A 16,259-nucleotide genomic window follows, 5' to 3' on the forward strand; every position below is an offset into this window, starting at 1 on the left:
TGACGTGGACTGAGATGTCTGGTATAACCATAGAAGATGCTGTTGCATATTTTACAGCTTTTATACTGGATGCCGCCTGTAAATGTATTACACAAACGAACGGCGTGGGTTCCAAGCGGCGTGTTCCCTGGTGGAACGATGCATGCAGGCAAGCACGGAGGAACCAGAACAAAGCGTGGGCGATATTTCGCGATTCTCCTACAGCTGAAAACCTGGAAAACATTAAACATGTCAAATCCCAGGCAAGGAGAACGCGCCGGCAAGCAAGACGAGAGAGTTGGGCGAAGTTTATATCAAGCATCAACTCGTACACAGATGAGACAAAAGTATGGAATAGAGTGAAAAAGGTTAATGGACAACAAACGTATTCCCTGCCTTTAGTAAATAGTCACGGAGAAAGCCTGAATGATCAAGCCAACTTTCTTGGCACACACTTTGAACACATATCCAGCTCCTCACACTACACAGAAACATTCCTAAAGAACAAAACGCGAATAGAACAGCAAAAGTTACAAAGAAAATGTGCTAAAAGTGTGGCGTACAACGAACCATTCTCCATAGCAGAACTGCAGGCAGCACTGAACTGTTGTAATGCATCCGCCCCAGGTTCAGACCGCATAATATATGAGATGTTGAAACAACTACCCCCCGAAACACAAAAAACCCTCCTTTACCTTTACAACATTACATGGTTTTCAGGCGAGATCCCCTCTGTTTGGAAGGAGGCTATTGTAATCCCAATTCTAAAGCAAGGAAAGGATCCTTCCTCAGTGTCAAGCTACAGACCCATAGCACTAACAAGTTGCCTCTGCAAAGTTTTCGAAAAAATGATTAACTGTCGCCTACTACACTTCCTCGAATCAAACAATTTGCTCGATCCGTACTAGTGCGGGTTTCGGGAGGGTCGATCTACCAGTCATCATCTTATACGCATAGAGGCACGTATCCGTGAAGCTTTTGTCCATAAGCAGTTTTTCTTATGTGTATTCCTTGATATGGAGAAAGCTTATGATACTACGTGGCGGTTTGGGATATTGAGAGACCTCTCACACTTAGGTATCCACGGAAATATGTTCAATGTTATCGAAAGTTATCTATCAAATCGGACATTCCGTGTTCGTGTGGGCAATGTTTTGTCACGGAAATTTATACAAGAGACTGGAGTGCCGCACGGTGGGGTGCTCAGCTGCACGCTCTTTATAGTAAAAATGAATTCTCTCCGTCTACACATACCACATAACATCTTTTATTCAACATATGTTGACGATGTGCAGATAGGATTTCAGTCAAGTTCTCTCGCAATCTGTGAGCGACAGGTCCAGCTTGGTCTTAACAAGGTCTCCAAATGGGCTGATGAAAACGGCTTCAGACTGAACCCACAAAAAAGCACCTGTGTTGTTTTCTCTAGAAAAAGAGGCCTGCACCCTGATCCTGAAATTGTGTTGCATGATGAGCGTCTACCTGTAAACAGGGAACATAAATTTCTAGGCATAATTTTAGACGCGAAATTAACTTTTATACAGCACATAAAGTATCTTAAAAACAAATGCATGAAAACAATGAATATCTTAAAGGTTCTCTCACGCACAACCTGGGGCAGTGATAGAAAATGTCTCATGAACTTATACAAAAGCCTCATACGCACACGACTAGACTACGGAGCCATAGTTTACCAGTCGGCTACTCCAACTGCTCTAAAGATGCTTGACCCTGTCCACCACTTAGGAATTCACCTGTCCACAGGCGCCTTTAGAACAAGCCCAGTGGAAAGCCTGTACGTTGAATCGGATGAGTGGTCACTGCATCTGCAGAGAACATATTCGTCTTTCATGTATTTTCTTAGAGTGAACGGAAACAGTCAGCATCCCGCGTATTACACCGTAAACGATTTGTCCAGTTGCCAACTTTTCCGCAACCGACCCAGAGTGGCACAGCCTTTCTCCATGCGTGTTAGAGACATGGCTGAAGAAACAAGGGTTCCACTGCTTGAATACCATCTTATGTCCCCTGCTATACGGCCCCCGCCGTGGCAGTGGCAACCAATAGACTGTGATACATCTTTCGTAGCTGTCACAAAGCACGCGCCTGTCGCGCATATGCGAATGTACTTCCTCGAATTACAGCACAAATACTCCTCTCCTGAATTCTTTACAGACGCATCGAAGTGTAATTTTGGCGTATCTTACGCAGCGGTCGGTCCATCCTTTTCAGATGCCGGTGTTCTGCACCCTAACACAAGTATTTTCACAGCAGAGGCCTACGCGATATTGGCTGACGTTAAACACATTAATGAATTTATTATCCCAAAGGCAGTTATATACACTGACTCTTTGAGTGTTGTAAATGCTTTGAAAACTGTCCGGAAATATAAAAACCCTGTAATTCTATCTCTTTACTCAGCATTATGCACAACCTATCAGTCCAAACAGCATATCATCGTATGCTGGGTGCCGGGGCACCGAGAGATAGAGGGAAACGTGTTGGCTGACGAGCTAGCCACATCCGTCAACGCGATCGCTTCCAACACTTCCACGACTGTCCCTGTAATGGACCTCAAGCCCTCAATAAGAAAAAGCTAAGGGCTTTCTGGCAGTGCTTGTGGGACAAACAAACAGAAAATAAACTACATGTTATCAAGCCGTATCTTGGCAACTGGCCGCCGGTATCAAAGAACCGCCACACAGAAGTAACACTTTGCAGACTCAAGATAGGACACACATACAGCACACACGCATACCTCTTGTCCGGTGGCGATCCACCCACGTGTGATAAATGTGGTGAGCCACTTACCGTGCTTCACATCCTGCTGCAATGCACTGAATTAGACGCTAATAGGAAAAAGCATTTTCCATTACCACACCGTCAACAAATTCCCCTTCATCCTCTTATGATCATAGGTATGGAACCGCTCTTTAAATATCAATCCGTGTTCGCACTTTTAAAAGATGCACATAGTTTTCATGTCATATCACCAGGAAATCCGTAGCACGGCCTCTTAACTGAGGTTTCTGCTGCGATAACTGCACTAAAAGCACCTGCCTCCCAGCCTTTGGGCTCAAAGGCCTCCCGGAGGCTTAGGTGGTATTTCAACATTCTTGCATTTTAGCTCCACGATCACTTATCACGCGTACTAGATCCATAGACAACTATATGTATCACTATCATAATTTTATACTATATATCATTTTACGCTTTTATGATACGGATTGATTTTAGGCCACTTTACAGCCATGTCACATCCCACCATCGTAACTCACCAATCAGCGTTTAACACATCATTATCAGTCATGGCGCTCTTTGGCCGCACCTGACCCTTGCGCCACTAAACAATACACATCCATCCATCCACCTCCTCTTAGTCTCCGTCTTGCGCGCATGGTCCTGTCCAAGTGCACCGTAACATAACCCCTCGGAGATGGAGCGCCGTCCCAGCGCTTGTTAGATTGATAGCGAACCATATGAACAGTACAGTTTCAAAGGGGACACGTGGACGACGTCAGTGCGTAGCTGGGACGAGGAGAGCGTGTCAACAGGGGCGATTTCGTAATTTAAGTGACCTAATAGTCGTAATACCTGGTAGGGCCCGATATAACATTACAGCAGTTTTTCGGAGAGGCAGACATGGCGACTTTCAGTCTACAGAAGAGCTAGATTTCGGAGAGAGAACTGAAAGTTCGGGTGGCGACTGTCGTAGCGAGTCTCTTGTGACGCGTGAGCCGCTGTTAGTCGTGGCATATTCCATCGTAGGTCGCGGCACCGGAGGTAACAAAGTGCCTTATGGCAGAGTGGTATGGCGACCAAACAAGATGTAGAAAGACGAGAAACCAGTGGAATCATGATGAGACGAATTGTACGCAAATGTCACTGAGAGCAAAGTGATGTGCCAGTCGCGATGGTCTGCCTAAAGGCACTTAGACAACATCTTTATAAAGGTGCGATTCAGTCGTTCAGTCAGTACGTTCGTTTGTAGGCGATATGCAGTTTTGAGCTTGTTTTCGGTGGAGAAGGAACGAAGTAGGTCTTCGACAACTTGGGACAAGAAGTAGAGGCCCCATCTGTCAACAGGTGCCTTGGCGCGCCATTGTGAAAAATCACGTCTTGAAGTAAGGAGTCTGCTAGATCTGTAGCACAGCAGGGCATATGTAATGGCATATCGCGTTGCTATAGGCAACGACTATTAATTTGTTCTCTTTTTTGGATACGCGGAAAGGGCCAAAGAGATCCATGTCGACACGGAAGAAAGGCGCTGTCGGAACATCAGTTGGATGAAGGGGCTAGCAGGCTGGGCACATAGCCTCTTTCGACGCTGGGAGGGATCGCAAGCTTCAGCGTATCGTCGCACACAGCGGTGCAGGCCTGGCGAGAAGAAACGACGTCGACCTCTGCCGTAATTCTGCGGATGTCGGCCGTGGGCGAGTCGTGGAACTCAGTAAGAACAGTAAGAACATGACGAGGTACAACTAGAAGTAAATTTGGTCCATCAGGGCTGATGTGGCGTCGATAAAGAGTGTCGCATGGAGCACAAACATTCTGGTTGAGCGATCTGATTGTCCTGAGGTCAAGCGCCCAGTGATCGGCCGGAGATAATCATCCTTTCGCTGCTTAGTAACGATGTCACTAAAATCAGAAATGTCCTGAAGGCAAGTGTAGGAATCAAGTTCACCGTTGTCAGGAGGATCGAAGGAATGGTGACACAAGCAGTCGGCGTCCAGATGTAAGCGGGCGGATAGGTACAGGTACATCGCAATGAAAGGATACTCCTGAAGTCTGAATGGCGAGCGACCAAGGTGGGCAGTTGGGTCTTTCAGCAATGACAGCCAGCACAGGGCATGGTGGTCCGTGATGACAGAAAATGGGCGGCGAAAGAAGTAAGGGCAAAATTTAGCCGCTGCCCATACCAGAGTGAGGCACTCGCTCTCGGTGATAGATAAATTGCGCTCTGAAGGGGACAAGAGGCGACTGGCGTAGGCAATGATACTCTCGACTCAATTTTGCTGTTGGATGAGGACAGCGCCTATGACATGGCTACTGGCGCCTTGCGAATTTGAGTTGGTGCCGATAGACCAATGTGGCCTAATGTCGGAGGCGTTGTCAATAAGTGGATGTGGGTGTAGAAGGCGTCGGCTTGTTTGCGGCCCAAAAAGAACGCAGTGTCCTTGAGAAGATCAGTCAGTGGCCAGGCGATATCCGTAAAATATTTAACAAACCGACGAAAATAAGAGCATAAGCCCACGAAGCTGCGCACACCTTTTCCTGAGCAGGGTACAGGGAAGTTATTCAATGCGTGAATCGTACCAGTACCAGGATGTATACTGGCAGCATTGACAACGTGGTCGAAAACTTGGACTTCGTGGTGTCCAAAATGGCACTTAGACGAGTTAAGTTGAAGCCTAGCCTCCCTGAAGAGTTCAATAATAGCGGCCGAGTGACTGAGGTGGCTGTCAAACGTAGGGGAAAATACAATGCTATCGTCCAGATAACATAAGCAGGTGGACCCGAAGGAGAGAGTTCAGTATTCTTTCGAAAGTGTCTGGGGCACTACACATTCCGAAAGGCATAACATTAAAATGGTAAAAGCCGTTCGGTGTAGCGAAAGCGGTATTCTCACGGTCGAGTTCATACCGGTTTGAAGGCCAATTAAAGACCAGTATTTCGATATGTGAAGGCAGTCGAGAGGCGTCGTCAACCCGAAACAGAGGATACACATCATTTTTCGTGATCTGGTTCGGTTGACGGTAGTTGACACAAAATCGCCAGCGGCCATCCTTCTTTTTGACCAAGACAGCCAGCGATGCCCAAGGACTCGAAGAGGGCTCAATTAGACTTTTGGTTAGCATCTTGTCTACTTCACTTGAATAACTTGGCGTTCTGCTTGAGACACGCATTAAGGTTGCCGATGGATAGGACTAGCATCAATGGTGTCATCTTATGGGTCACAATGGAAGCCTGTCCCAGCGGGCGATGCTCAAAGACGTCGCGATAAGACACCAGGACGCGACAAAGATCCGCAGCCTCTTCGGGAAGCAGGTCTTGAGCGAACATCTTCGAATATATGCCGGGATTGGACGTTGCGGAATTGATCGAACAGTAGTTGGCTGCAGACGGGCACGGAACATATGGTACAGAGATGGCGGTATCGTACATGGGAGAAGCGTTGCCAAGTTACATGCCCTTCAGGATAACTTGATTACATGAACCAAAGTTTAAAACACGAAGAAAACGTGGTTATCGGCGATTGTCACAATTCTATGAGAAACGGCAACTGTGCGTACTAGGAGAACATTGACATTAGCAGTCAGCATATAGTCACTGTTAGTAACAGGCGGTAAGCATGTCAAGTAATATACATGTCCGGTTGAAGCGGCAACCGTACGAAGCCAACAGAACATAAACGAGGCTTAACTGCTTTTGGAGGACAGCAGTGAATAGGCAGCTCGAGTTGGAGGATGCCAGCAGCGCAGTCAATCGGTGCTAAATGGTCCGGAAAAGTCGAGGTCGAAGATCAAGTCGTAGGAACACTATTCCAGAACAGCAAATAAAATGGATGTGTTGAAACTAGCAACAGATAATCGGGCAGTGCACATACGAAGGATAATGTATGTTGCTCCATCAGCGACCCGGTAGCACGAGATGCGGTAGGTGTAAGGACGTTCTTCAGGTGGCAACGAAGATGGTGGCTCATCACCGAGATATGGGCCCCAGTATCAACAAGCACTGGCACAAATATACCGTCAACTACTACATCAACTATACTGCGTCTAGTCGGCAGGGTGAGACAATTTGTCGGAGAGGTCGACAATGCAGCGTCACCACCGGGAGCTGCATCTTTTAGTTTTACGAAAGTATGTGGCCAGGTCGGAACGACGGCGACAGGCGACAGGATTGGGGTGACCTGGACGTCGGGCAACGACTTTGCGGCGAACGGGACCGGTGACTGCTCGGCGATGATAACTGGCGGTGCCACGCAGTCGTACCGTCAGTGGCATGCAGCTTCGGCTCCGCTTGCGGCTGGATTTGGCGAAAACTGCCGTCTGGATGAAGGCTGCTCGAGAACGGCATCGAGGACCAGTGGTTGCGACAGCATCGGGTGACGTGACCAACGCGGAGACAGGTGAAACAAATAAGTCGTTCATACGGTGTTCGCCACTCTGCCATGTTGCGAGAACATCCAGGGATCAATTGATTTCGAGTATGCGTGAGCGAAGGACGCTCATTGGCCGGGAGCTGGCCACGGTGTAAATTCACTGGAAGCCGACATTGGCGAGTTCTTGGCGCACTATTGCTTGAACAAGGGGAACCATAGGAGTGCATGTACCATTAGCATGGCATGCATAGACGCGGGACGCATGGCTTCCAGCTCACGGCGTATGATCTTCATCAGCTGCTCTGAAGGCAGCTGCTGCCGCGAAGTAAAGTCCTGTCTGTTTTTACAAGACGATGTTGCAGCCGTATCGGGAAGCCGCATAAATGACCGATACTTAGGACGGATTTTCACCTGCTCGATACGCTGGCAGTTGGTGCTAATGTCATTAACCGATGTTCAATTCCTGCAAATGAATAAATTTAACGCGTCATCGGCGATAACGCTTAAGACATGCGCTACTTTTTCAGACTCCGGCATTTCAGCGTCGCCCCTGCGGCTGAGTGCCAGCACGTCGTGTATATAGGCGACGCAGCCTTTGGTGGACGTCTGCCCTCGTGATGCAAACTCTTTCTTGGCGACAACCTTCCAACCCAGTGGTTTCCCGAAGAGATCTCGCAGCTTCTGCTTGCAGATATCCCAGTCACAGAGTTTGTCTTCGTGATTATTAACCGCACTCGTGCAGTTACTGCCAAGTAAAAAAATTGTGTTCGCCAGCATCGCTGTAGGATCTCATTGTTGTGACTGCTCACTCGCTCATACATCGCCAGCCATTCGTCGACGTCACGCGGGTGCGTGATCCAGTAGCCTTCTGGCAGTCGACAGTCGACACAGGCGCTGCCAATCTAGGCACCATCTCCTACGACATCGGTGAAGATCCGAAGCGGAAGCCACTGCGAAGCTCCGTTCTGAGTCGTTACCGCGCACTTTCACGACATGTTACAAAAACAAAGCCCGATGCACAAAAACAAATGCATGTACAACTATTTACATGGGGAAAAGTTAGTACTAATGGCGCAGGCTGGTACCAAGTTCACAGCTCCCGGAGAATAGGTTAGGATAGGATAGGAGATCTTCCTACGATAGCGCGCACCCGCTGCGGGAGACTGGCCACGGTTTGGATGGTATTAGGAAGACGTTGTTACAAAAAACGGTAAAAGTGTCAGGTGGAAACGGAGAAAAATAATGCTTGAACACATTCGGAGAATCGTCTTGAAGCAACTATAAATTCTTCCACGACGAAGTAAATATCCCTGTGGTAGTTTCCAAGAGGCTCATAGAGAAAGGCTATTTAAAATGGAAAAATTTAAAGAAAGTTGCCTGAATGTTTGGCCTAAAAATTCTTTTCCTTAAAGAAGAAAAACGGTGCAGAATAAGAAAAAATGTTCTGCGGTCTCATCTGCACATTTCGGGCACAGAGGGGAGGGTGCCAGACCAGCCTTGTGACGATAAAAGCTTAATACTGCTGTTCCACTGCGTAATCTGGTAAAAATTACTTCAGTTTTTTTGGTGTGTAAAGACTTTTTGTGCCAAGAAAATAAGAGGTGTCAATATTCTGAAAAATTTGCTATAGCTGGATTCAAAAAGTCTTGAGCGATTTCATAGCTCCTGCACCTAGCTGTAGCTAAGTAAGGTGATGAAGGAAGTAATGATAGCACAGGGCGACTGAGGGCCGCTCTCGCGAGACTGCCAGCCATTTCATTCATATCTGATTTCTTATCACCAGGAATCCAAAGTAATCTAATTATATTCATGTGGGCAAGCACTAGGAAACGATACGCAACAGTTTCAGGACAGGCTACCACTTTATCTCCGTCTCCCTAATGTACGCACTGTCCAGTCCAAATGCACCGTAACAATATCATTTTATGGCAGAGTTTAATCCTATTTTCTACTTAATAAATATCGGGGTTATGCAATCAAGGAAGCAGTACAAAGAAGAAAGAAGCGGTAATGTTCTCGCGTGACATATTGGATATGTAGACCTTTAAACTGAATCACATGGCACCGACGTGAACCTGCAACATGCTACAAAATAGAATGGCCTCCTGGAAAATCAACAAAAGATATCTTCATTGCACTTTGAATTTCTGCCTCCGAGTTGTCGGGGGTATGCTGGGGCACCAGTACTAATAGTGGCGTAGACATTTTAGAAAGCGTTGTAGAAAAGAAAAGAAAACAAAATTTTGATTTATTGCTATAGAAATGACTGCCAGTTAGCGTCCTTTACGCACGTTCTTCGGTCCAGCGGCATTGGCGACAGCGTCACGGAAGCAATTGCAGTTTTCGAGAGCATATTCTGAAATGAAAATTCGTGACAAAATTCGCTGTCTTTTTCTGTACACAGACATTATCGGCTAAAAAATGCACCAGTCGTGGTAGTTGGTTTGTTCGTCCCGTTTTAGGTCAGGGACCGCATTACGTGGCCTCGGATGGAGCCGAATACTTTAAGGGGGAGCGTAATTCTTGTAACAAACTGCACGTTTGTTACAAGAACTGCCAAAGGGTGCTACGAATCGTTTCAACTACTATAACAATGATAAATATACATGGAATTGCCTGACTTGTAATCCGAATGGTTGCAGCAGGCGCATCAGCAGCGCAGGCTGTTCACAGCACTAACCAAGACATGTGATGCAAGCCTACTTAGCAGGCGCTCCACATGATAAATCAGTGGGTACAGTCATGTGCTATTCGTGGTCAATCTTCACATTGCCGCACATACGCAAGAAAGCAGGCAGAGACTGATTTATTTAAATCAGATGCTTTATGGAATATCGTGCAATAAGCTGTTCAGATTGTGGATGGAAGCTTAAGCAAGTTGGTTCACCGTTGACATACTGGCCAGTAAATAGTACCAAGATATGAGGAATATTGATCAGTTAGCAGGCATAGCGTAAACTGTGAATTAGTTAAATGGAAGAGAAAAAAAGACAGCCTCCGAATGCGGTCACCTCTGCCTGAAGATATTTATATCAGTTATCTGTACTTTGTTTATGTGCGTGTGTGTGGCTGCGTCACGTGAAACGAATGAATTGTTGGGCTACGAGTTTCGCGAGTGCTGTGGCGACCTTAATTAGCTCTTCGAGCGTTGTATTAGGGTGGTGCTGTTTACTGTGAGATATAGGGTACTGCCTTTTACTACATCTATCTGCCCACTTTCTTTCTGGAAAGTGCTGCTTTAGATATATACTTCTGCTGAAACTCAGAAGAAACTTCATATAATGATGGAATCGAGGATTTCAAACCATGGTGGCTTCGTTTCAGATTCAAGATGCTTGCAGTGAATGTGGTCGTTGTCAATGATTACGATCTCATCAGAGACACGTTTTCGAAGCCAGAGATACTGCACCGCCCGGCAGCTTGGTTACTGAAGGAGACCACAGAAGGTTTGGGCACTTGATATATTTTCTTCCATAATTGTGTATCCTTGTAGGGATGCACTGGCCCCACATGCGCGCAATTGCAACTCCAGTTAGTAACCATGACCTCGAAAAAAAACTGCAGTAGTCAGTTAAATTACGTTTGCGTTCAAATAATTTGTTGGCCAAATTTTGGAATATTTAGGGATACCAGGATGCCAGTGAGAATAGACCGCGTTGCTCCTCATGACAAATTTGCTGCGAGCCCACTCGACAACCATTGTCTGGTTCTAGCTCGAAGAAGTATTCGATGATTACGTTTTACACTGGACAAACAATTATAATACTTATAACACTTCGACTAGACGGCCTGGGTGCCATAACTGAGATATTACTGGAAAAGAACACACTCGGCCAAGGTTTACGACTGGGCGTTTTGGTATAGCATATTAGAGGTTGGATTGCGCAACAATTTGACGAGACACACAGAAGAGAAGCACACACCACAGAGCGCTCTGTGTTGTGTGTTTCTCTTCTTTGTGTCTCGTCAAAATGCTGCGCAATCCAACCTTTAATACACTAGGCCAATATCCAAGCAATACAGAGGTTCGAAGGCAGCAAGAGAACTTCATGCGTTTGCCAGTGATCGGACAGGGACTGTCGCTGAAGCCAACGTGAAGCCCTGACAATGAGGAAACGCTTGCTTCAGCGACATTCCTTGTTCGGTCACTGGTAAACGATGGGAACAGAACAAATCCAAAACGAGGCCAATATTGCCTCGCCTAGACATATATTTACCTGCTTTGGGTATACATACATAAATACATCTACTTAGAGCAGGTAGTGACCGCGAATCCGGATCATGAAGCTGAAATAATCAGAAGAATAAGAATGGGGTGGGGTGCGTTTGGCAGGTATTCTCAGATCATGAACACGTTGCCATTGTCCCTCAAGAGAAAAATGTATAACAGCTTTGTCTTACCGGTACTCACGTGCGGCGCAGAAACCTGGAGGCTTACGGAAAGGGTTCTCCTTAAATTTAGGTCGACGTAACGAGCCATGGAAAGAAGAATGATGGGTGTAACGTGAAGGGATAAGATATCATGTGTGGTCGTTCTTTCTCCATCAAGAGGTTCCCGTGTCCATAATTTCTTTAGTATGGCCATTGGTCGTCTAATGTATCGGCCATACAATAGGTCAAAAGAAAAATGCTGAGACTCGACTGGGGCCCTTCTGTATAAGCAAATAATAATGGCGCCAAGTATCTGTCCCAATTCTTTGGGCTTTCCTGGCACATGTGCCGTACCATATGCTTTGGGGTGCCATTGAAGCGCTCAACAAGATCATTCGGCTTACGGTGCTTTGGTGTCGTTGGCAAACGTCGGAAGGACAGCAGTTCTCGGACGCTCACAATTTCCGCGGTATTCCCACCTGAACTTCTGCTACCATCTCTGTTTCAACACTTGGTAATGCAACGTCGTCAGGATAGCGCTTTGCACAGTCCACCGTTCTTAGACTAAAGCGAGTTCCTTTTGCCGATGTCGGTGAGAGTAGCCCGATTATACCAATAGACACACGCTGGAAAGGCGTGTCAGTCAATGGCATGTTCCCTAGGGGGACATGTCAGACCAGGTCTCTCAGAACAGTACGCTGACAGACGTCACAAGAGCGCACAAAATGGGTCATCCCAGCCTGCATGCCTGGCCAATAAGATTCTAACAATCTAGCGGTGTTTAGGTGATACCTTGGTGGCCTGCTAAAACTCCTTCATGCACCATCTTAAGGACGAACTGGCGGAGGCTTAGGGGAACAAGTTGCTCAACTTCCTTCCTATCAGCCATCTGTTATGTCGGTAAAGTATGCCCTTTATCAAAACAAATTCCACGTTTGCTCATCCTTTCGTCGCTAAATTCACGATTGACGAAAAACAGCCCTCCAAGATACGGTATGCTCACTGCAAATATTGCAGAACTTGTGGACTCACATCTAGTGCGTTCCAGGCAACGACAGGTAGCTTTATTTCCGTGGTTCTTGTTGACGCTGCACTCACAGCCGCTCGATCTTGGGATATGCAGAGGCGTCGAACAGGCTTCTCTGCTGGTACCGATTCCTTATGCAGACTGGCAATGTCAGCCGCACCACGTGACGTGTTAGAACCAGTGGGGTAGAGTACCCCACCGTTGTTCCCAAGCACAACGTCGTAGAGTGGCTTTTCCATGCAAAGTGCCAGTGTTGTTCCTCGGAGGAATGGAGAGTCTACGTAGATTGTTGCCTTTGGAAACTGCTTACATGAATCGTCCAGACGGTAAATAGACGCATGATACCAATCAAATTATTCTCCTGTACCAGCGAGCGCCTGACATCCATGGTATTGCATCCGGAATCTCTCAGCGCCGTCACAGGATACCCATCTGATATCCGGTTGCCGTTGGTATCGGCTGGGTGAGAAGACCAAGATAAATATCTTATCTATCTGTTTTTGTAGATGGCCTTACTTTATTTTCTGGTTTATTGGTAGAAGCCGGACTTTCCTCATTCCGGGTGGCAGGCGTCCGGTCGCAGTCAGCAATAGCACTTAACGTCTCCTCGTTGCTGCAGTTTACGTTCAGGTATTCGTCAGCTTTGTAGCCATGTTTCTTGCGTTTCCAGCGAGACGAGGACTTTGGTCTGTTTGACCGCGTCCAACAATCTGCAGCACGGCGTTCTTGTCTGCCACGTAGAATGCAGTGAACTTTTTCTTTCCCGCCCTCTGTTTCAAAGTTCTTACTCTGCAAGACTGATTTAGTAGTCTCTCTGTCCTCTTTTCCACTGGAGATGCTTGTCCCGCCTTGCGCCTCCAAATAATTGTCAGCCGCTTGGACTAGCTGGCTGAGGTCGCGGCATCCTCGCTCTTTTAGGGAGGCAGCGAGCCTCTCATGGCAGCGAACCCAAACCTGTTCCACTACAATCTTATTTTTTAATGCCTCAAACGTTTTGTGTTTTCGCCATCTGCTGCCAATGATAAATGTACCCGAGTAGTCTACCAGCAAACTGCCCTGCTGTCTCGGAATTATCTGGCTTAGCTTCGCGAAAGTTTTGTCGGTATCCTACCATGTACCGGAACCTCTGAAGCAAAGTTTGCTTCAGCTTTTCATGATCTGTGGCATCTTCCCCATCTATGCGTCCCGCCACGCTTAAGGCTTCGTCTGACAGACACAAGCATAATAGCAGCGCCCACCTGTCTCTTCGCCATTCCTGGCTGGTGGCTACCCGCTCGAAGCACCATGCATGTACGTGTCGAGTTCGTCGTGGCCCTCGTTGTAGGGAGGAATAAGCTTGTGGGAACTTTTTAGGCTTCACCGCTCAGTTCCCCACGTTCTGTACCGGTTTCGACCATCCGGGCTGTGTGCGCTGCAAGGGAAAATCTAGTCCCTAGCAGAGTTTGTTCCGCCGTCCGGCGAGCGGTCTCCTGTTCATGGGCCACTCGTGCGGCTTCCCTGTCCTCAGCTCATTTATCACGCTCTGTTATGCTGCTCATCAACCCACTCCTTCAGTTCTTTACCTGACAAGCCAACCTCTTTGCCAATCGCAATAAACATCTCCCAGACCATTTTCATTCATTGAACACAAGCTAAGTGTGGCTCTGATGGTCGAAAGTAGTTGGTTGGATGTTGGTTGGAAGCCAGAAATTGTAGTGTTAGGACCATTCGGCACCTTTGCTAGTGTGCAGTGATGCGAAAGAAAGAGAGACTCGTTTGCGGACCTTGTTCTATTGTGAACATTCAAAGAAATTGAAAGAACCTTAAAAGAATATAAAGAAAGTTAATAAGCTGGGTAATGGCATTCAGTACGTCCACACACAAGCACACGACAATCAGCGAGTTGAAGCAGTCCTGTCCGGAGAGGCTCACGGTTCCGTCGTCACGGCACTGTAGAATCGCCGTGCTTGAGTCGGAATGGACGATGACACGTTGCGGCCCCTCCCAGCATGGTTCTCGGGAAGCATGGCACGCTCAGGAGAAGCAGCGGCAGCCTGCAGACGCTTACAGCATGGCCGTGGTGCCTGGTTCGTACGCCGCTCGCAACCCACGTGCGGCGGTCGCACGTGGGGACCGCGTCTAGCACAGCAACTACTGTGCCACACTGGAACGCTGCTCGGCACAGCTCCGGAGTGGCAGCCCACGGACCGGTGACCCTCGGGTCCACCAGCATCTCGAACATCTCGAGTACCAGGGCTCGAGCATCTCGAGCCCGGGTACTTCGGACACCCTAGTCCGCGCATGGAACTGCCGTCTTCCGCACCTTGCAACACACGTCTTGCCTGGCAGGGCCTAGTTTACCCCAGGAGCTCGGGGTTCATGTCCGCCTGGTTAGAACACTTTGATATCGCTTTGTGCTGCCGCTCTTGTGCAGCCGTTCACTTTTTCCTTTCCTAGGGAGCTTTGGTGTCCGCTCCAGTTTTCTCGTGGCACTTGCTTATTACAACCACCAAAATACCTTTTTTACACTTTTTTGAATGTGTGTGAAAATGCTATGGCATTGCTTTTCATTGTTGCCAAAGAAAACGAAACAGTGTCTCCGTTTCCTCTTGTGAAATATTTTTCTGCTTGCCTGAAGTTTGTGTGTGGGTTCTCTATATTGTCTTCACAAACTTTGGTGACATGTTGTGCTTCACCCAAATGAAATTTCCAAGAGTTGGAATAAAGAAAAACGTTGCTAGAAGAGCAGACATATTTGTGCGCCTTTTGGGAGGGCGAGATTTATGCATATTTTCTCGGCGTATTAAGATGCAAACGTGCCCATTTGAGCACTAGCATTTACTTTGCATTGAATGACAAGAAGCGACGGTAGACACTGCAGGGTGCAGGAAGTACTGAGGTTAGTCAAAGTTGCCTACGCATCGTTAATACAGCTTGCCAAGTGGCTGTTAATGGAGGTTCCAAAGGGAACAGGTGCCTTACACCTCCATGCATTAGCAAGATGTTGCATTTTTGTGCGATTTCGGAGAAAACAGGAAGGACGGGATTTCGAGATATGGTGTGCCGTAATTTGCAACTGATCATTCCGTAACTTCCAATTCGGCTATGTAGGGGCGGGGGAAGACACTATGGAGCGTACATACGTACTATTCATCGGGAAATACGAATAGGTTCTGAAATTGCTCTATTGAGTGCTCCAGGTTATATGTTTTCATTTAGCAGACAACAGCAATGACAGAAAATGTATTTGCTGTTTTGATTTGAAGCATAGTAAGCGTGTGTTATCTGCAGCATACTTTCCTGCATATTGTTGGATCATTTTGTAAAGCAACAAGCTCTTGCTTCAGCTGCAGGCTCTCACAGGCAGCCTTGGCCGCACGCTCTTTGCCTATGTTATGCAGTGCCGCACAAACCTTGCAGGACACTTCTTGCGGTTCCTTTTATTCATTGTACTTGGGCTGCTGCTTCCACTTCGAGGTTCAGGACACTGACTTTCCACTGCAGAATTTTAATCCACAGTGGATGCAGAGTCCTCCGTGTGTACATTGCCGCTTAGCTCCATGTCATATGTGGCCACAACCTCACCGTCGTCTGGTGCGTTGTATACTGCCACTTCTGCATGGCAGGAAAGTGCACCTGTTAGTGCACCGGTTAACAGTTTAACAGCTGCACTTCGAAACCGGAATAGCAACCACTGGCACTGTGCATGTCGAACAAACAAAAAACATCTGAAATAAAAGCGTCTCACATGACAGCTGGTTATCAAGAAGCATCTTTGATTGGACATTCGTCTCTTAC

The 16,259-nt window shown here is 47.2% G+C and overlaps 1 protein-coding gene across 1 annotated transcript in view; it reads left to right on the top strand.

Annotated features, from left to right (window-relative positions):
• LOC135907520 (cytochrome P450 2J4-like) overlaps positions 1-16,259 on the top strand; it is a 103,891-nt gene that overhangs the window by 41,814 nt on the left and 45,818 nt on the right. Inside the window, exon 4 of the mRNA XM_065439215.1 lies at positions 10,409-10,530. Coding sequence (XP_065295287.1) covers positions 10,409-10,530 — 122 coding nt within the window. The remainder of the gene's footprint in view (positions 1-10,408; positions 10,531-16,259) is intronic.

This window comes from Dermacentor albipictus, chromosome 6, assembly GCF_038994185.2.
Source record: "Dermacentor albipictus isolate Rhodes 1998 colony chromosome 6, USDA_Dalb.pri_finalv2, whole genome shotgun sequence".
Classification (NCBI taxonomy): domain Eukaryota; kingdom Metazoa; phylum Arthropoda; class Arachnida; order Ixodida; family Ixodidae; genus Dermacentor; species Dermacentor albipictus.